Source organism: Biomphalaria glabrata, chromosome 8, assembly GCF_947242115.1.
Source record: "Biomphalaria glabrata chromosome 8, xgBioGlab47.1, whole genome shotgun sequence".
NCBI lineage: Eukaryota > Metazoa > Mollusca > Gastropoda > Planorbidae > Biomphalaria > Biomphalaria glabrata.
Genome location: NC_074718.1, coordinates 4,372,134 through 4,392,918, shown reverse-complemented (window position 1 = coordinate 4,392,918; position 20,785 = coordinate 4,372,134). Strand labels below are relative to the sequence as shown.

Genomic DNA, 20,785 nt, shown 5'->3' with positions numbered 1-20,785 from the left:
GGAACGTAACGCTATAATCAAGGGCAATAATTTTATTTACATTAAAGTTTGTTCCTATAGTCACAAGAAGAGAAAGCTTGGACTATATTACAGGCTCTGTATGAAGGAAAGGGGAGATAACACAGAAGCCTGGATAAGCGGCCTGGCCGAGTTTGACAGGACAACACAATATTGACAGACGCTTTACAGGTGACAGAGTCAACAACAGACGTGACGTGGTTGTTTAGACGGACAGGAGCGTAGAAAGTCTACAACTGGGGGACCAGCAGCCATCCGATATGTGAGGGGCTGTGAGTGTACGTGTGTGTGTGTGTGTATAAAGAAAGTTGGGGGGGGGGGGGGAGAAGCATGTAAGTGGTCAGTGTCTTGGCTTATCTTAAATGTTTGACTAACACACTGTTTGTCCAACTGTAGGTGTGGACAAAGTCTACTTCTAGAGCGCCCCCCTCCCTAAGGGCGAATGGCACCCAAGGGGCGTGTAAGAATTTATTTTTAACAGCTTTTTTTTTTTTTTTTAAAGTCCTTTCTCGAAGTAGAAATTCAGTTGACCTTTTGTGGATATTTCAATAAGCTGCTGCTATATAAGTATGGATTCATGTTTCATTTGAATCTGAGTTTGTTTGTTTCATTTGAATCTGAGTTTGTTCACGCACAAAGGGGCGATGAATTGAAGAATATCTTCATATCATTGCTTTAGGTCGACATAGAATAGTAGGTACTAAAAATATCAAACAGTGGTGACGGGCGAGCTGATTATTATCAAAGTTATCAGATTGAACAAACTGGCTTTTAGCGAAGAAATTATTCTAATTGTATACAGTTTTTTTTTTTTTTTTTTTTATCTTTATGCGGATCCCTTAAGGTCCTCTCGCATTTGAGAACCATTGGACTAAGGGATCGGTCAAGGTGAAGGTGAAACTGTAGACTCTATTTACTAGTGCCCACTGAGGAACTCTCCAATGATGTTGCAGGTTTGCATAAGTACCTCTAGCTGGTAACCTTTGATAAAGTCCAATAGGGAATCGTCGCTGAAGGCGCCAATAACCAGTTGATCGTTAGAAAGGCTTTTATTCAAAGAACAGGCCTGGGCATGAGGCTCTTCACCCAAAGTCCTGTCAGTGGGCCCCCAGCAGTAACGGTCATAGACCGAGTAAAGGGACCGCGCCTCGTTCCTGGGCCCCACTCGCTATAAATAGCTGAGGGCAGCGCTAACCATGAGGAGATTGCGTCGTATTCCTATGTGTAAACCGCCACTGCTTCGTGCAGGGACCGTCACCCCAGCTAACATGGACACTGGTGTCGGCCCTCTTTGTGGAACGGGGTGGCTGGTAACCAGAGATCCCTTGGGGTAGTTAGGAATTTAGGGCTTGAAAATGTACGTGAGGTCAATAGTCACAAACTTCTTCCTCTTTTTATTGCTAGGAAGCTGAAATGAAATAGATACGTAAAAATATGAGATTTAGAGGGAAGAGAAAGAATGAAAGAGTGGAGGGGAAAGAAAGAAAGAGTGAAGGGGAAAGAAAGAGAGAGGGCAATGGAAAGAAAGAGAGAGGGCAATGGAAAGAAAGAGAGAGGGCAATGGAAAGAAAGAGAGAGGGCAATGGAAAGAAAGAGAGAGGGCAATGGAAAGAAAGAGAGAGGGCAATAGAAAGAAAGAGAGAGGGCAATGGAAAGAAAGAGAGAGGGCAATAGACTGAAAGAGAGAGGGCAATGGAAAGAAAGAGAGAGGGCAATAGACTGAAAGAGAGAGGGCAATGGAAAGAAAGAGAGAGGGCAATAGAAAGAAAGAGAGAGGGCAATGGAAAGAAAGAGAGAGGGCAATAGAAAGAAAGAGAGAGAGCAATGGAAAGAAAGAGAGAGGGCAATAGAAAGAAAGAGAGAGGGCAATGGAAAGAAAGAGAGAGGGCAATGGAAAGAAAGAGAGAGGGCAATAGAAAGAAAGAGAGAGGGCAATAGAAAGAAAGAGAGAGGGCAATAGACTGAAAGAGAGAGGGCAATGGAAAGAAAGAGAGAGGGCAATAGAAAGTAAGAGAGAGGGCAATGGAAAGAAAGAGAGAGGGCAATAGACTGAAAGAGAGAGGGCAATTGAAAGAAAGAGAGAGGGCAATGGAAAGAAAGAGAGAGGGCAATAGAAAGAAAGAATGGAAGCGAGTGAGGAAGGGAGAGGGGGGAAAGAGCGTGAAGGAAAGAGTGAAAGAGGAAAGAAAAAGAGAGGACGAGAAAGAGAGGGAGGTGAAAGGAAGGAGGGAAAAGAAGGAGAATGGTAGAGTGAAGGAGAGAGAGAAAGAGAAGGAGAGAGTGGGCTTCTAAAAAGTAGAAAAGAGTGATACAAGCACTGCAGAAGTGAAAAGGTCATATATACATTTTTTTCTTCTTCCATTCCTCTCTCTCTAATTTGAGAAAAAAAAAGGGGAGGGGGGGGGACTGTGGGGACACAATTAGTGACGCATGAATGGAATATGTCCTGAGGGGGTGGGGCGGGAAGACAGAAACGTTTCGCGGCATCGTGACAAGATGTCTGCTACCGCTGATGACGTGTCCTAGTAAATTAGTCCCAGTCTTGGGTTTCTTCCTATCCTATCAAAAGTCAGTCTCCAAGGAGGGGGGGGGGGGGGAGAAGCCAATTAAGCAAATTGTGCATCGATGTTTTTTTTTTTTTTTGACAAGACAGCCCAGCCCCCGGACAACACATCCGTTCGTCTGTGTCTCTCTCTCCTTTCTCTCATTTCAGGGGGAAGGAATTCCTTCTCTCGGGCTTCATCGACAAGCAGACGTGTTCGCACGTGCCGGAACTACAATAAGCCCAACACGAGATTCGAACTTTTTTTTTCTTTTATACATGTGTGTATGTGTTTTGTGTTTTCAGCGTGGGAGATAACTTCATTTAGTCTAATAAGAATTATGTCCCCTGTACTTCCGTCCCGTTATGCCGAATGTTGACCTTTATTATTTTTTTTCGGCCTTGACCCGCGGTAACCTTTTTACGTAAGTAGAGCTCACAGAATCACACATTACACACATCCCTTTGATTGCAAGCACAGCGATACTGTCATCCTTTGTAATTCTTGTCTTCAATTGGAATATATCTGATTCGACCCGATTTCTATAATTTCAATAGATCTTCTATGCACGGATATCAAAGTTATGTAAGTAACAAAATATTTCTTGTAAATAATAAAAAAATAGAGAATAACTTAATTTGCAGAACTTGCTTTTTCATATATTAGTCCAGAATTTTAGATAATAAATCTTTGCACCAGTCGTTAATGCTAATTGCATGTCTGTGGTATGCGCTCTGGACTGTGGTTTCGCTGGTCCCGGGTTTGAGCCCCTTTCCGCAACCATACCCTGGCAGTGCTGCAGCCAATGGGGTCTCGGATGCAACAAATGTTCAAATCTTAAGGAACATTCAAAACTAACAATAAACAAAGTGTTATAGACATCTGTATCTTAAGAAGAGGCATCTGCGGGGGGGGGGGGGGGGGGAGAACATGGTCGGAGGCCCGGGTCCCTGGCATGAGTGCTGCAGTGTTGCAGGCAACGGAGAACATGGTCGGCGGCATGAGGGAGTGTGACCGCGATATGGAAAGAGCGTTTTGGATGTAGCGAACATGGGCGCCCACCAACGTCCCATCGCATGAGCTGGGCACGCGAAAGGTATATTTCTTTTTGGTCCCCTTCTGCCCATCATACGTGTACAAGAGGCCCCTGCTAAGGATTCTAGGGTGCCGTACCAGTAGACTTAGGACTGAACTGTAGCGTTTGTTAATCAATAATATTGACGTTGATCAAGTATCTACAGAACTATCGCCGTGATATTTTAGTTAGGTTTGGGACCAGCATGCATCCTTGAGTAAGGACTTCCGGGGATAAACAACATGCATCTTTGTTGCTTTACGGACGGACGGACTGGCTATATGGGCACTAGGGCCGCATGAATACCACTAAATTGTATTAAGCTTTTATAATATTCTCTTTACAAGCAACACTTTGAGCATTGTGGTTTAAAAAATCATCTTATACACTTTAAAGTCTTATATTAATCTAAAGCTTTGTAGTAAATACCCTACATTCGTATATAGTGCTTCTAGTAGACTTCAATTCCTTATACACACTAAACTTGACTTAACGATAAACAGGAAACTTAAGGCCTTTATTTCTTATAGTGATAGACATTAGTGTATATATAGTGAATATATTCGGATGAACCTATAAAGGACACATTAGTGTATATATAGTGAATATATTCGGATGAACCTATAAAGGGACCAACAACAACGTTCCAGGTCCTAGAGATGACATGTCCAGTCACATAAGAATTCTTGTTGGTTCATTGGAGTTGTCGCCTGATCTCGAGTTGACCCCGCTACTTCAGTAAAGTGAGGATCTCCTTTCAGATCTTGCGATCTATAGGGCAGATGATGTTAAGGTCATCTGTTTCTTTGACCTACTATAATCAGGTACCCGTTTGGGTCTTCACCGAGATTCGAACCCAGAACCCCAGGTTCGCAAGCCAAGCACTCCATGACCTTGTGAGATGGGAGGTTAAATAATGGAGGATGAAGTGTTGTATTTGTAAATTAAAGTTTATATGTCTGAGGAAATATCGAGGCGTGAAAGTAAATCATAAACAATATGTTTGTTAATTGGGGATCTTCAGATGCCTTGACTATGAATGGCAATGTATATGTTAATGTATATGGTAGCACCATTTTTTTTTCACATTAGGGGATTCCCCATTCAAAGTGTTATACTTTGGTCATTCAGTAAAGAGCTTATCATCTAATCAGTTATTCATAATAAGTTCATATGGCTTAACTCCTTTCGATACACAATGCTTTTGAGGACAGGTGTGATTGGATGCCCATCATGGGGCAAACAATTTGTAGGCTGAATTGTATTGAAGCGCCAGGGCCGATTTTGATACCCAGTCCGCCCCCAGCTTACAGTATCTAATTATGTTTGATACTGTGGTTCACCCTGCCAATGATCACAGAATCATGCAATTTAAGTTACTTTTTAAGGGTTTATTTTTGGTGTGTAAAATATAGTTTTACACGTTAACGTTACTTTATATCGTAATCAAGCTCAATTATCTCCCTTTCTTATGTCAGAACTAGACGTCCCATTTCCTGGCGATTCCAAATCTCTTGAAAGCGGATAACCTAGGGGCTTTGTTGACTTTTTCTGGGAAATTATCGATTGCTTTCATCCAGAAATCTGGTCTGTATTCCAAGGCTTAATCAGGGGAGGAGCATTCGAGCAAATGTAGTAGGCCTACGTGTTTAGTGGCAAGCGAATGTGTGTGTCTCTGCTCATAACAATAATGGAACAAAGGCTCGAGAAGATCTGCGTGATTCTCGTTAAAGGAAAAAAAAAAAACTACTACATTTTTAATGAGCAATTTCTTAATTAAAATTTCTTATATTGTTTTTTTTTCTTCTTGAATGCATGATTGCGAAAGACTGAAAATAAGGAAGAAAAAATTAATTACTGGTTAGCCCATAGGCTATGAGGACATAAATAGGGGAGATAATTTGCAGTATTTTTTAAAAAATACATTATTGTTATTAGTCGTTTTACTTTTGTATTCCTAGGTTTCGAGATGTTAAATATTTATATTATCTATACATATAATTTTGAAATTGTATTTATACAACCAAGAGATATTTATTGTATGATTAAATTTAAAGGTACTTTTTTTCTGTATGTTAAGTATTTTGCAACAGTTACGTGATTTTCCGAGAATGGACATGTAGTTTGTGGGTGAATTGTTTACAGCTACATGCATAGCTGTACCAACCTATACACTCACTAGGCACAGGAGAAACCCTATATCTTCCTGAGATAATAAGCAAAGCCAATAAGATGTAGCTGCTCCCGTTACTTCCAAAGGCATCTAGAAAGAAAAAGATCCTTACTTCGCCTACAAAGTAGCCCAACTACAAACACAAAACTTATTTTTTAAAATTTAACCGCCCCTACCTTCCAAGTAAAAAAACAACAAGAAGGAATCTATTAGACTCCCAAGCCCCCCCCCCTCCTCCATGCAAAGTGTTCTCGACCGCAATTTGTTCTAGGATCTTGGTCGAGAGCCGATTTGTTTTAGCACCAAAACTGAAGAAATATTGTAAAATCATAAAATTCCTTCTTAAGGACAAGAAAACCGTGTAAAGATGCACTTTGCAAAACCAAACACGGCGTTAAATGTATGCAAAAGCCTGTATGCAAACTAATAAAACTAAATAGAAATATAGAAAAATATAAATAAAGGCCCTCTCTGTATCATTAGCAAAACATCCCATATATATTTCATACTAGGAGATCAGGAGAGGGAAAGGGGAGTCCCTCCCATGAAGGCGATGGGCAATTGTTCTCCTCCCCTTTGAATCCCTTACTCTGGTGAATCACTCCCTCCTTCCTTCTGACTTTATTGCCTCTTTATTCTTGACAATGTCGGAATCATTGAATTAACCATTATTTCCTTATTCAGTTCAATATGAGTTCTCCATCTTTCTCTTCTCCTTCTATCTTTCTCTTCTCCTTCTATCTTTCTCTTCTCCTTCTGTCTTTCTCTTCTCCTTCTGTCTTTCTCTTCTCGTTCTGTCTTTCTCTTCTCCTTCTGTCTTTCTCTTCTCCTTCTGCCTTCCTCTTCTCCTTCTGCCTTCCTCTTCTCCTTCTGTCTTTCTCTTCTCCTTCTGTCTTTCTCTTCTCCTTCTGTCTTTCTCTTCTCCTTCTGTCTTTCTCTTCTTCTTCTGCCTTCCTCTTCTCCTTCTGCCTTCCTCTTCTCCTTCTGTCTTTCTCTTCTCCTTCTGTCTTTCTCTTCTCCTTCTGTCTTTCTCTTCTCCTTCTGTCTTTCTCTTCCCCTTCTGTCTTTCTCTTCTCGTTCTGTCTTTCTCTTCTCGTTCTGTCTTTCTCTTCTCATTCTGTCTTTCTCTTCTCGTTCTGTCTTTCTCTTCTCGTTCTGTCTTTCTCTTCTCGTTCTGTCTTTCTCTTCTCGTTCTGTCTTTCTCTTCTCCTTCTGTCTTTCTCTTCTCCTTCTGTCTTTCTCTTCTCCTTCTGTCTTTCTCTTCTCCTTCTGTCTTTCTCTTCTCTTTTTTTACACTAATGACCTTCGATGGATTCAGGATTCAAATTGAGAAAAGAAAGAAAAAGAAGCCACAACACACAACATTCGAGTCTTCCTTCAAAGGCAGACTGCATCAAGCGGCGCGTGCATTCGCTTAGTGCTGGTCAGCTTGCCACGGGTGATCAAGTTCATGACCTTTGGGACTTCAGTACTTTGGTCGAATACTGCATCGTTCGAATGCCGAGGTACCCGTGTAATTGTGTCTATAAGGTCGTAAGGTGTGTCCAATAAGTTATAACGCTATAGCAATAACTTTAATGAAGCGGGGCTGGTGGGTGTCGAACACATTTTCTCATCAACATCACTGTGTCCAGCTGCTAGTTAATATTCGCAAACACCCTCCCCCCTCCCCAGTTTCACAATGTACATTTCTCCCATTGCGCCCCCCCCCCTCCATTTTTTTAGTGGCACATTTAAACAACAGTATCTAGTTGACCTTTAACCCTAACCTCGTTCTGTCATTGCACTTCAGACTAGTCACAGCATACTAAAACGATACCATACCAAAATTATCTCCCATTAGGAAACATCAAAAAAAAAAAAAAAAAAAGGATGTGGGCTGGTTAACAACATTGTCATTTCCGTGTTTGGATGAGGAGCAGAATGGCTAGTGTTAAGGCCTCCGCGCGGTGTTGATTCTTGGCAATATGTCTATTGTAGATCTGACTGGAAGTAACGCTGAACTCAACTACTTCAGTAACACCGGCGAAAGGCCGAAACAATCAAATATGTCGTCGACGCTGATGTTGTTCTATAAAGATATTTAATAATCAAGAAGGGAATCGTCCGATGTCAGCTATATCTATTGTACTCAAGTCTACTACTCTACAAGAAGCGTCTTCCTTTTAGCGTCGCTTAGAGTGTTCTTGTTTTTTAACCAACTTTACGTAATCGTCGATAAGTAAAACTTTACCCTATTCCCGAAACAAATAATTACTTTCTATATCACTTCTAACACTAGTGAAACTTAATTATTTGTTTATACAGTAGATGCTGTAAGCTTTTATTGGTCATCAGAAATATGAATAAAATAAGATATTAAATATCTGGTGCTATTTCATCTCATCTCATCTCTGCCCGAGGGTCCGGGACCGTCAAGGGCGCCACCAAAAAAAAACTTTTTTAAGTCTCGGTTGGGCGCAGGTCTCTGCAACTGTCCCCACGTCTTGCCCATCTAGACCTACTTGGTTATCTGCTGCCAACTCTCGGCGCCATGTATTTCTGGGCCTTCCCCTTGTCCGCTTTGCGTGTGTGTTCCAGCTGAGGGGCTGGTCTTGTGATGTTGGATAGTGTTATGGCATGAACAAAATCATGGTGTGCTACACGTGATTACCGTTGAAAGGATTGTGTTCACAGCCCAATGCAATGGTAGTTCTAACGTCTGTCTGGTCGTGTGGTATGTACTTCAGTGGTCATGATGGTCTCGAGTTCCAAACCTATCTGCTGCCCCCCCCCCCCCAACCCAGCTGTTCTGGTTGAGGCTTGAACTAGAAGTCTTCACTTCTGAAGAAATTTTGAGACATAAAACTCGAGACTTGTATAAACCTTGAGACTTGTATAAAACTTGATGCTTGTATAATACTTGAGGCTTAAAGAAAACTTGAAATTTGTATAAAACTTGAGACTTGTATAAAACTTGATGCTTGTATAATACTTGAGGCTTAAAGAAAACTTGAAATTTGTATAAAACTTGAGACTTGTATAAAACTTGATGCTTGTATAATACTTGAGGCTTAAAGAAAACTTGAAATTTGTATAAAACTTAAGACTTGTATAAAACTTGAAAACTTATGAGTAACTGTCTATTTTGATAATTTAGATCTCAAGGTCTCTAATTGAAGTTATAATTGATTTATAGGTTCTCTGTCTACGGGGTTCTGTGAGTCTCTACTAGCCAAATGTTTGACAAGTTGAATGTGTGATCAGAACCATATCCTAATTTTTTTTGAATTTAGGAAATTTAGGCACCGGATATTTAGGCACCGCGTATTTACGGATATTTAGGCACCGGATATTTAGGCACCCGGAAATTTAGGCACCCGGATATTTAGGCACCCGGAAATTTAGGCACCCGGATAATTAGGCACCCGGAAATTTAGGCACCGGATAATTATGCACTTTTTGACAAGGCGGAAAATTAGGCACCGGATAATTAGGCACTCTTTAAATTAGCGACCTTAATTATGAAAGTAGTTTTAAAATGTTAACGTATATGTTATCCTTAGGCTATGGGCTATCGGTGACGTTATAAAAAAAATAGCAACTATAACGATTCTAACTAAAGAAAAGCTGACAAAATGGGGAAAATGACAATCATGAGAATGTGTGGAAAAAAATGACTCCTGAGTCATTATATAATATAGACATCACAGCATTCAGGGGAGGGGAGGTAGAGATGATTCTCCGCTCATTGCTTCCGTCCATCACCAACCCCTAAGGTTGACTGGTGAGTTTTTTTTAATTGATGATTATGCAAATTGTGTAAATATTTAGTTACTAATGTAAATACTTAGGATTAAAAAGTATTATAAAATATTTTTATTATGTCGGGGAGTGTTGCTCTGCTTGTGGAAAAGGGAGGAGTCGTACTCTTAAAATGGGATGGGCGGGGCGGGGGGGGGGCGCATACACTCTCACTTAAATGAGAGGATTTCTCGCAGGTAGATGTAAACTTAGTCGTAAAAGTTACGTAGTGAATCTGAAGGTTACACAATGGACTAAAGGGTATGGAAACACAAAGGTGTTCAAATGGAAGTCTGGGGATTATACTTTAGAGGCCTTCCAAAAACTTTGGTAGACACATTTCTATTAAAACCATCATAATAATAAGAACAGTAATAAGAATAATAATATATATAAGGGAAATGAAGATAGTTAAATTTCATTGGCAGTTTTGAAAGTTAGGGAAACGAGTGTTGTTGTTTTTTTTTTTGTTGTTTTTTTAATATGTGTGTGTGTGTGTGTTTAATAATGAGTGTATGAAACCTTTTTTATCGTTTTTTTTTTCATTCTGAAGAAAAAATTAATTGTATAAGGTAGGCCTACTGAACACTAAAGGAATGGAGGAATCATACCTTCTCGACAATTGTAGTAAATATATTTGGTTTATGCTAGAGAAGGCGGGGTTAAATTGGAACATCAACAATCTTCTATAAGCAGAATAAGTATTAATAAGAGACCAATATTCAAAAAAAAAAAAAAGATATTTAAATTTTTAACTCATCTGTCTTCTCCATAAACTTTTTTTTATAAATTTTCAAAACAGTTTATTTTATCGTAATTTCTAGCCGTTTTACGATTTCCATTGCTATTTATATAAACATTATATTACATAAATCTACATATTAATTCAATAAAAGTTAATGACCACATTTGAAGGACGTAACACACCTATACACTCCCACAATAGATCTTCCTAAAGGGGTTACCCATTAACAATATAAAAGAAGGAGTGTTGATAATAGATATTAATGCTATTATAAAATATGTATACTACTTTAGTTTATCAACATATTTAATTCCTATAAGTAACGCGCAAATCCACCCTGCTCATTTCCATTCCCACTATAAGAAGACAATTTTCTCCAGACTTCCATTTGAGTAGTTATGTTCAATGCTGTACCCTGCCCTGTACTCCAGTGTGTAGCCTTGAGACTCATTGCGTCATTTTCACGACATAGTTCAACATCTACCCGCAACAAATCCTCTCCTTTTAGTGGGAGTGCGTGGAGGGGGGAGGGCTAAGGAGGTGAAGCAATGAGAAGAGAATCAACTATACCTCCCCTTCCCTGAATCCTGTGAGGTCTATATTTTATAATGACTATTAATCCTGAGTCATTTTTTCCACACATTCTCACGATTGTCATTTTTTCCCTCGTTTTGTCAGTTTTTCTTTTATATCATGAAAATTCAGTTAGAATCGTTATAGTTGCTTTTTTTTTTTTTTGATAACGTCACCGATAGCCCATAGCCTAAGGATAACATATCCGTTAACATTTTAAACCTACTTTCAAAATTAAGGTCGCTAATTAAAGAGTGCCTAATTATCCGGTGCCTAATTTTCCGCCTTGTCAAAAAGTGCCTAATTATCCGGTGCCTAAATTTCCGGGTGCCTAATTATCCGGGTGCCTAAATTTCCGGGTGCCTAAATATCCGGGTGCCTAAATTTCCGGGTGCCTAAATATCCGGTGCCTAAATATCCGGTGCCTAATTATCCGGTGCCTAATTATCCGGTGCCTAAATTTCCAGATACCATTTTTTTATTCCAACATGTCATAGGGAACTAATGCTCTAGATTTAAGACTTTGGATCAAGCTTTACTTTCAAGCTACAGACGTTTCTTTCAGTGGCAAGATTCAGTTCAAGCCCATAGCACATGGCCAGGCAAAACAAAGCGTCTTCCGCTTATGTGTAGAAAGACATGTTTTTTCTTTTTCTCATCAAGTAACTCAAGATCGTCCGGTGGACAGCTGAGCGCTCTACCTCTCGGTCAGCTTATCCAACGAGCGGAGAATCCAGTTTTAGGTTAATGGAAGTGTTCTGTTTCCGCATTGATCAAGTCATTTCGAGTCTCTCGAGTGTCTGCCATAGAAAAACCTTTCTTTGGCTGCCATCCACTTCAAAACTATTGTTTTTCTCTCTCCCTCTGTCTTTCCAATCTTTTTTTTCTTCTCAAATTCTTCCTTTTCTCGTCCCCCCCCCTCCCTCGTGTCCCTGCCCCTTCCAAGAACTTTAATGCATTACGTTAGCTTTTGTTTCGCTAGCCTCGTATTGGCTAACGTGACCTCATTCTGTTGTGTTTTTTTTTTCCCCCTCTCAACTCAGGGGTAATTGTGTGCCCCTGGGTACAGCTTCGGATTCGCGCATTAAAAGGGATCTTTTGTCAAAATTAAATTCTATTTTACCGCATGCCTTTTGGGCATGCGGACTGCATTGTTGGAGTGATGAATCAAACGTCCGTACGGCCTTTTCAACACAGCATTGTGATCTCCTCAGCATTGTCTTCGGTGTGCTCAACACATCATTGGAGGTCGAAGTCGTTGAACGAATGTCCACAGAATGTCGTCACATGTCGTATTATCGGTTTTTTTTTCTTTTTCTTGTACATAGCAAATAAGATTTTTTATAGAAGGTTACAGTGGCGTTGCTAGGGTTTTGGGGTCCCCGGGGTGCTTGACCTTTTAGGGGCCTCTGTAATTTTGACATCAAGACATGAGATAATTGCTTAATATTTCATAAAAATAAAATTTCGGGCACACATTTAGGGGACCCCTCATGTGGGGGCTGGGGGATTTTTAAATTTGGACTTTGGACCTCCCCTCCCACACCATAGCTACGCCACTGGAAGGTTTATATTATTCTATTATTCCATTTCTTCTTGTATATTTTTTATTTCGTTTAATAATAGTTTTTGGTTTTCACTTTGGTCTTAGTGATAATTAATATGCAAAGGTCAAGGAACTCCTTTCAGACCTTGCGATCACTGTGTCCAGATAATGTCCAGCTTATCTGTTTTTGTTGACGACGGTTACCGACGGTGTCATGTGGCCAACACAACGACCAACCGCCTTTACATACTCACTGTATGTCTGGTTCCCATTAGAGTTGGCTGAAATCAGGGCCGTCCTAAAAATCCAAGTCGTGCGGTATGGAATGGACTGTCGGCTCAATGGTCCCGGGTTCGAACCTTTTCCGTCAGAATCCCCCCCCCCCCCGGGGGCCGATCCGAAACATGTAAGACAAACATACACACTGTTATGTCTTCATCTGGATTCAAAAATTTAGACTTCTGGATCGACGCCAAGTGCTTTATCACTCGGCCACCGTTATTTATACATTTTAAAATATTTGTTGAGTTTTGTTGTTGATTTTTTCTTGTATTGTTTTATATCGAAATATTTCTAATGTTACATTTCGTTTAATTCACCAGGTCTTAATCTGGATCAAGGATCAGTAACTGTGTTTCTATGTTACAACTCAAGTAACCAGGCATAGACCTATAGTGCTAGTGGCAACTCCTTTAACATGGAGTTACAGGAGTTTATTATAATACTCGTAACTTTGACTTTCTCCCACGTTTACGGGGACAGTAAGGATATAGCGTACAGGCTTCGAGAAGAACAGGACATCGGGACCTACGTGGGCAACATAGCCAGGGACAGTTTAATTTACAGCCAGTTCAACGCTTCGGATTTTCAGAATCTGGAATACAATCTCCCTTCCACTGTGTCTAAGTTTACGATCGATCGCAAGACGTCAACCGTCAAAACTGCGCAAGTCCTAGACCGGGAGGCGGAATGTGATCGCCCGGATGTGCCTTGCGTCATCGCGTTCGACGTCAGCATTTTCCGGGGGAACAAAGACAGCGGTTATTCTCTGCTTAAGATAATTAAAGTGATTGTCACGCTGGAAGATATCAATGACAATGCCCCGCAATTTCCTTCCAACGAGACGACCCTAGACGCTCCAGAGTCTTTGGAAGTTGGCCAGATTTTGATGACAAGCGGGGCCATAGATCGGGACTCCCCGCCAAACAATACTGTACAGACGTATACCATGGAAGGTGGTAATGGCATATTTGAGCTACGGGTTATCCCCAATGCCGGCAGCGGTTTAACAGAACTTGGAGTGGTCCTCAAGCAAAAATTAGACAGGGAAAGTGTATCATCATACAGATTGAAGATCACGGCAGAGGATGGTGGCTTTCCCCAACTCACGGGGACCGTCATTGTCAACATCCGAGTCATTGACGTTAATGACAATGCGCCAATATTCGCCAAGGCCTTCTTTAATGCCAGTGTGCCCGAGGACAAGGCGGAGCGGTCAGTGGTTCTACAACTACAGGCCAGCGACCCTGACGAGGGAGAAAATGCCAGGCTGTCTTATACCTTCACTGTCCCCACGTCTCCGAAAATTACAGAATACTTCACGATCAATGAGTCCAGCGGTGAAGTGTCTTTGTTAAAACGACTTGACTTTGAGAAGGACAGGACATTCCGGTTTGGGGTGACGGTCAATGATAATGGCTATCCGATGAGATCCTCCCAGGCCACTGTTCAAATTGACGTGCTTGATGTGAATGACAACGCACCTGAAATTGACATCACACTCCCCTCCCCTTATATCAAGGAATCCATGTCAGTTGGCAGCTACGTGGCGCACGTGTCAGTCTCTGACGGCGACAGCAGCCAAAACTCGGTCATATCCTGCAACATGTCGAATGACCACTTCATCCTCCAGCATTTCCCCGGCTCGGAGTCTATCCTCACCGTCATTCTGAACGCGCCCCTGGATTACGAGAAGAGCCAGAGGGAAATCGTCAACATCACCTGCCAGGATGGGGGAGACCCTCCCTTGAGCGACTCCTCCTCGTTCATCCTGTTTGTACAGAACGTCAACGACAACCCGCCTGTATTCACGAGAAGCTCCTACAGGATTAACTTCGATGAAGAGAATTACGTCGGCCAGTTCGTCGCGCAAATTCAGGCCGTGGACCCGGACGGCGACAGCGTATCCTACTCCTTACTCGTCAACCCGGACAAAAAATTTCACATGAACCCGACATCGGGCGTCATCAAGGCCATGAAAACCCTGGACAGGGAGGACGTGCCCCTCTACGAGTTGGTCGTCCAGGCCAAGGACAACGGCGCCCCTCCTCTGTCCTCTTCAGTCACAGTGACCGTGGCTCTGGCGGATATAAATGACAACCCTCCCAAGTTCACCTCGCCCCATTTCGAGCTCAGAGTTCAAGAAAATCGGCCCCAGAACACCGTAGTTGGCAGCGTGTCAGCCAACGACCCGGATATTGTCTCAGAGAACCACCTGCGTTACAGATTCCCGCCAAATTTCACCTATTCCGACCTTTTCTTTCTCGACGAACTGTCTGGGATACTGTCCACCAAGGCGCCACTGGACCGCGAAACGCAGGATCGTTACAGCTTTGATATTCTGGTAGTAGATGATTCCAAACCGACCTACTTTGACACTGCCTATGTCACTGTCACTGTCACCGACGACAATGACAACAAGCCTGTAATTCTCTACCCGAACGAGTTCAATAGCACTTTTTTCATCCCAATGACTTCACCTCCAGGAAGCGCGGTTTTCAAAATGGAGTGCAAAGACGCAGATTCGGGAGAGAACTCTTCCGTGAAATTTTCTATTCTGAGAGGAAATGAAAAGGGAATGTTCTATATGAACTCTATGAATGGAGAGCTGGTTCTGGCCAAGAGACTGTCCGTCAACGATGTTGGGACTTTCATATTGACAGTAATGGCCAGAGACAACGGCGTGGTTTACCTCGAGTCCCAGAGAGATGTCAGCATCACTGTTCTCTTGTCCAACGGCACCTTTGCCGAGCCCCAGGAGGACGATCACGTCGCCGGCGCCAACATGGCTATCATCGTGGCTCTGGTCTGCGTTACGGCCGTCATCGGCGTGGCCGTGCTGATAGCCATCTGCGTCATCCGGCAGGTGGACAGAAAAAGGGAAGGTGGCCGTTGCAAGGTGGACTCGCACGATATGTACAAACCTGGCGTGGATATGTCCACTGCTGTGATGGAGAGCGGCGACACCGAGCAGGAAAGGCTGAAACGTAAGATGAAACAGGATCTTAGCTTTGAGGCCGACCCTGACTACGCGAGGCAGACGTCACTGGAGCTCCATAACAAGACCTCGTTCTCAACATTTAAAACTGTCAAGTTTTTACCTGAGGACAGGGTACATGTAAGTATATGTAGACTCCGCTAAGTATTTATAAAATCCACCAAATATACATGACTCCACCAAGTAAAAATAGTCCAATAAGTAAAGATAGACTCCACAAAGTATACACGGTAACACGGGCTCCACTAAGTAAAGATAGACTCCACTATGTAAACACAGACTCCACTAACTATACACAGACTCCATTAACTATACACATACTCCACTAACTATACACAGACTCCACTAACTATACACAGACTCCACTAAGTATACACAAGCTCTACTAAGTATACAAAGACTCCACTAAGTATACAAAGACTCCACTAAGTATACAAAGACTCCACTAACTATACACAGACTCCACTAACTATACACAAACTCCACTAAACTATACACAGACTCCATTAACTATACACAGACTCCACTAACTATTCACAGACTCCACTAACTATACACAGACTCCACTAACTATACACAGACTCCACTAAGTATACACAGACTCCACTAAGTATACACAGACTCCATTAACTATACACAGACTCCATAGCATAATATATGGATGACATAAAACTTGCCACAAAGTAAAAACTGTTTCATCACCTTTCCAACAAAATTGGATGATCTGATCCAAGTTATGAAATGGTGAGCTATGGAGCCCAAAGGTACTAGGTTTGAGTCCTGTTTATTTTTTTCTCTTTGTGTAGTTGATATTTGACATCTGATGAACAAACATCTGCACATCATTGTCCTGGACACACAACACCCTTACAAGCCTGTGGCCATGAAAAAAGGTGTCACATTTCTTCACCCTAGAACAATTTGGGAATAATAAAGCCCAATTACAGCTTTGCATAAACTCAAAGCGATTACTTCGCGCGAAAATTTACATGCTTAAAAAAGTAGTTCCTGTCTTTAAAAAATTAACATTTGTATGCAGTAAACAGGACAGTTCTAGCAATTAAAAGATGAATGATTAGATATAACCAATTTGCACTGAAAAATACGATTTAAAATATCTTCAAGCTATTTATTAGCCCAAGGTTACGCAGATCATCAAGGTCATCGATTGGCATTCTAGAATGTTTTGATTTCATTTCAAAAGTGCTATAAATAGAAATGAGTGCTTCTAGTTTAAATTTATGTTTTTCTGGGTTGAAGTGTAAGGCCTAGATAGCTAAAACTTTTTTTTCTGTACAAACCCCCTGGAGTAAACTGTATTTTTTTCTGAATATCTGAATATCTCTATCTATCTATCTATCTATCTATCTATCTATCTATCTATCTATCTATCTATCTATCTATCTATCTATCTATCTATCTATCTCTCTCTCTCTCTCTCTCTCTTTCTCTCTCTTTCTTTCTCTCTCTCTCTCTCTCTCAATATATATATATATATATATATATATATATATATCTTGTCTATCTATCTATCTATCTATCTATCTATCTATCTATCTATCTATCTATCTATCTATCTATCTATCTATCTATCTATCTATCTATCTATCTATCAACCTGTCTGTCTGTCTGTCTTTCTGCATGTTTGCCTGTCTGTCTACATATCTAACTAACCATACATTCGACTAAGCATTATCTTTTCTACACCAAGCAAACATTGATTTTTTTACATCTAATTGTAGATTATAAACATTTATATACCATCAAAAACAATCTTAATTATTCAGTTCAATAATAATAATATAAAAAACTACCAATATATCGAAATTTTTCTGATTTGTCCCATTAGACCATTCGGCCAATCTCTACCGGTCTATGGTCATTGAATAGTCTAAAGTTTGGTGATTCTAAGATAAATAATTAGACCAATTAATACATGAAAAGAAATTCTTCAAAGAAAATTTTTAAGTAAAAAAAAAAAAATTCTGAAAAAACTCTCAAATCCCAAAGTGTCGCAGGGGAATCTCTCCCCTCCCCCGAGCTCGCCCAAGTGATAACTGTTAACCTCTGACCCAATAGGCTTGAAACAAGTCCCAAGCAATAAAAATGCATCACCTTGGAGGAATCTGTAAAAAATACAAAGCGGGGAGCCAAGAGGGAGCTGAATGGGGTAAAGGCTCGCGGGGAGACTCTTCGAATTAAAGTATCTGATTGGCACCCTACGGCGCCCTAAGGGAAACCAGAACAAGGGTTACCCAACGCCTCTTCGAAGTAAAGTAGCCACGCTTTCTGGAAGAAGACTTCAATCGTAGTGGGGAGCAATGTTCAAGTTAAAATAAATTTTAAAAAAAAAATAATTTTAATGAGCAAAGTACGGAGTCCTCCATTAGCGACGTCGCCGAGAACAGACTTTGTTTCCATGCATGTACACAATCATCTGACCTTGACCTCTGCCCTTGACCTCTTCTCCACGTGGACGTGAACAGAATGGCGACACGTAGAAAAAAGTAATTCTATCTTCTTATCTTATCTTATATAATACAGACGTTACTTCAAAAAGATTAATACGTCCTACGCGTCATGCATTTAGTCATGCATATTAACCAATGACTTAAATTCTACCAAGTCAGTGGTTTTCCTGGCTGGCTCAGGCAACCCATTCCATGCTCTTGTAGCACTAGGGAAGAATGAGTATTTGTACAAATTTGTCCTAGCATATGGGACGAGGAATGTGCCTTTCTTTTTGTGTCTTTCTGAGTATTTTATTAAATTTTGTTTTTGTATTTGAAGATTATGGTTCAGTGTTTTATGTATAATTGCTACTTTACTTTTGAGTCTTCTGTCCTGAAGGCTTTCTAAATTTTGGGATTTTACTAAAAGTGTTTCTCTAGTCAAATGTGAATATTCGTTTGTTATGAATCTCACTGCTCTATTTTGTGTCTGTATCATTTTCTTATTGTTTTCTTGAGTTGAGGGGTCCCAAACAGAGGATGCATATTCTATTATTGTTACCAACCAAGGTTAAATAACAATTTAAAATGATTGAAACAGGTTTGAACAATTCTTTGCTGAGTGTTCCAGTACGTTAGTTGTGAAAGAGACCTTTCAGAAGAGAACAGACACAGGAGGAAGTGCTATTTAACGTCTGTCAGTTTAGTTCTTCCAATGAAGGTGTCAGCTACTTTAGGACTTTGAAATACCTTTTGTAACACAAAAATATGGTAAAATTGTTTATATAAAATTAGGATGTGTTTCAAGGACGGAACAAAATGTTCTATTTCAAGAAAAAATTCATTGGTGTTTCAATTTAATGGACCTCATTCACCAATCGTAAACAAACATTTTGCCACGTGGTTCTCTATATCTTCTATACTGATTACGCAATCCATAAAGGCTGTCACGTGATACGTAACTTTCATTGTTTTATCAATATTATCACGTGGCTAAATGTTGTTTTGTTTACGATTGGTGAATGAGGTCCATTACAAAAACACCATGCGTCATTTCCTGGTGTATTATTAGTTCTCTTAAATTTTGCAATCAAAATTGTATACATATTCCAATGACGTCATTTGAGGCGCTCTACTGTATCTTTTCGTGTATTTTTTTTCCCCTCCACTTTGGCCAGACTCCTTTTTCCTTTGTAAGACCTCGTAAATGAATGCTCCCTAGAGCACTGACTTAGTCAATACTGAGTGTCTATTGACTTGGGTCTACAACAAAGAGAACAAGTCATAAATTTCTAATTAGATGTCTCTCTGTCATTACTGGCCTTCGCTTTACTGTAATAGACCAACACAAGAGTTGTTTTATTCCTATATCCATGGGCTCTGATATCACAGGCCTTCGCTGTACTGTAATTGACCAACACAAGAGTTGTTTTATTCTTATATCCATGGGCTCTGATATCACAGGCCTTCGCTGTACTGTAATAGACCAACACAAGAGTTGTTTTATTCCTATATCCATGGGCTCTGTTATCACAGGCCTTCGCTGTACTGTAATAGACCAACACAAGAGTTGTTTTATTCCTATATCCATGGGCTCTGATATCACAGGCCTTCGCTGTACTGTAATAGACCAACACAAGAGTTGTTTTATTCTTATATCCATGGGCTCTGATATCACTGGCCTTCGCTTTACTGTAATAGACCAACACAAGAGTTGTTTTATTCCTATATCCATGGTCTGAAATGGTGGTCCATCTCGCCTGGTTTTCTGTAGCCTACTTGTATAATATGTCTTAATTTGTATGTGTTGAGCCTGGTGGCCCATTAGTGAGTTTTTAAGTCCAAGACTGAACGTCCTATTCTTCCTCTATATTGGAATTATGAAGTGCTTCAAACGTAAACACATTGGACAGATTATCAGCACTTTATTTTATACACCGGAATGTGACCGGATACACCAAAGTAAAAGATAGCTATTTATAGTTTTTTTTCGTCAGTATCGAAACTCTTCTATTTTCAATAGAGTATAGCCTTAACCTGCTCGTTGTGAGTAACGAGAGTATAGATCTAATGATATGCTTGCCATGAGATTTGATATTGGAGCTGGCTTCATGGTTTCTATACAGGTCCCTCTTCTACAATAACACTGAGCATTTATCCTTTTAGTTTTAATTATTTGATGTTCAATCTGATGGAAAATTTTTATAAAATATGTTAATTTAGCTAACCATATTGAAATCAGACTTCATCTGCTAAAGTAATCGTTAAAATGCGTTTTGTATATTCCCATAAATGTTTGAATTTGATCTCTTAATTATTAGCAAAATGATGGCCTGATAACACCTACCGACTACTCAAAAACAAAATTCGTGATGTCATTTTAATGTGTTAAAAATAAAAGTCTTATGTACCACGCAATCCCCCCCCCCCCCTTTCGTATTTCAGGCCACCCAATGCTCTAGAATCTGACCCAGTGATGCCCAAACTTCGACCCGCGGGCCGGTCGTGTGGTTTTCCGACCGCCAAAACATCAGCACAAAAAGTACACAATCATTCAAAAAAATGGGGAGGCGCCCGGCTTCCGAACCGAGGTTCGAATCCT

General features: G+C 40.6%; 1 protein-coding gene across 2 annotated transcripts in view; it reads left to right on the top strand.

Annotated features, from left to right (window-relative positions):
- LOC106054706 (protocadherin-1-like) overlaps nt 1-20,785 on the top strand; it is a 64,547-nt gene that overhangs the window by 10,695 nt on the left and 33,067 nt on the right. The window contains exons 1-2 of one of the 2 annotated variants that reach the window (XM_013210692.2): nt 2,747-3,146; nt 13,059-15,853. In XM_013210692.2, the coding sequence (XP_013066146.2) occupies nt 13,154-15,853 (2,700 nt within the window). In that variant the 5' untranslated portion in view covers nt 2,747-3,146; nt 13,059-13,153. Of the gene's footprint in view, nt 1-2,746; nt 3,147-13,058; nt 15,854-20,785 lie in introns of those variants that run through there. The other variant, XM_056039626.1, reaches the window with a different exon arrangement.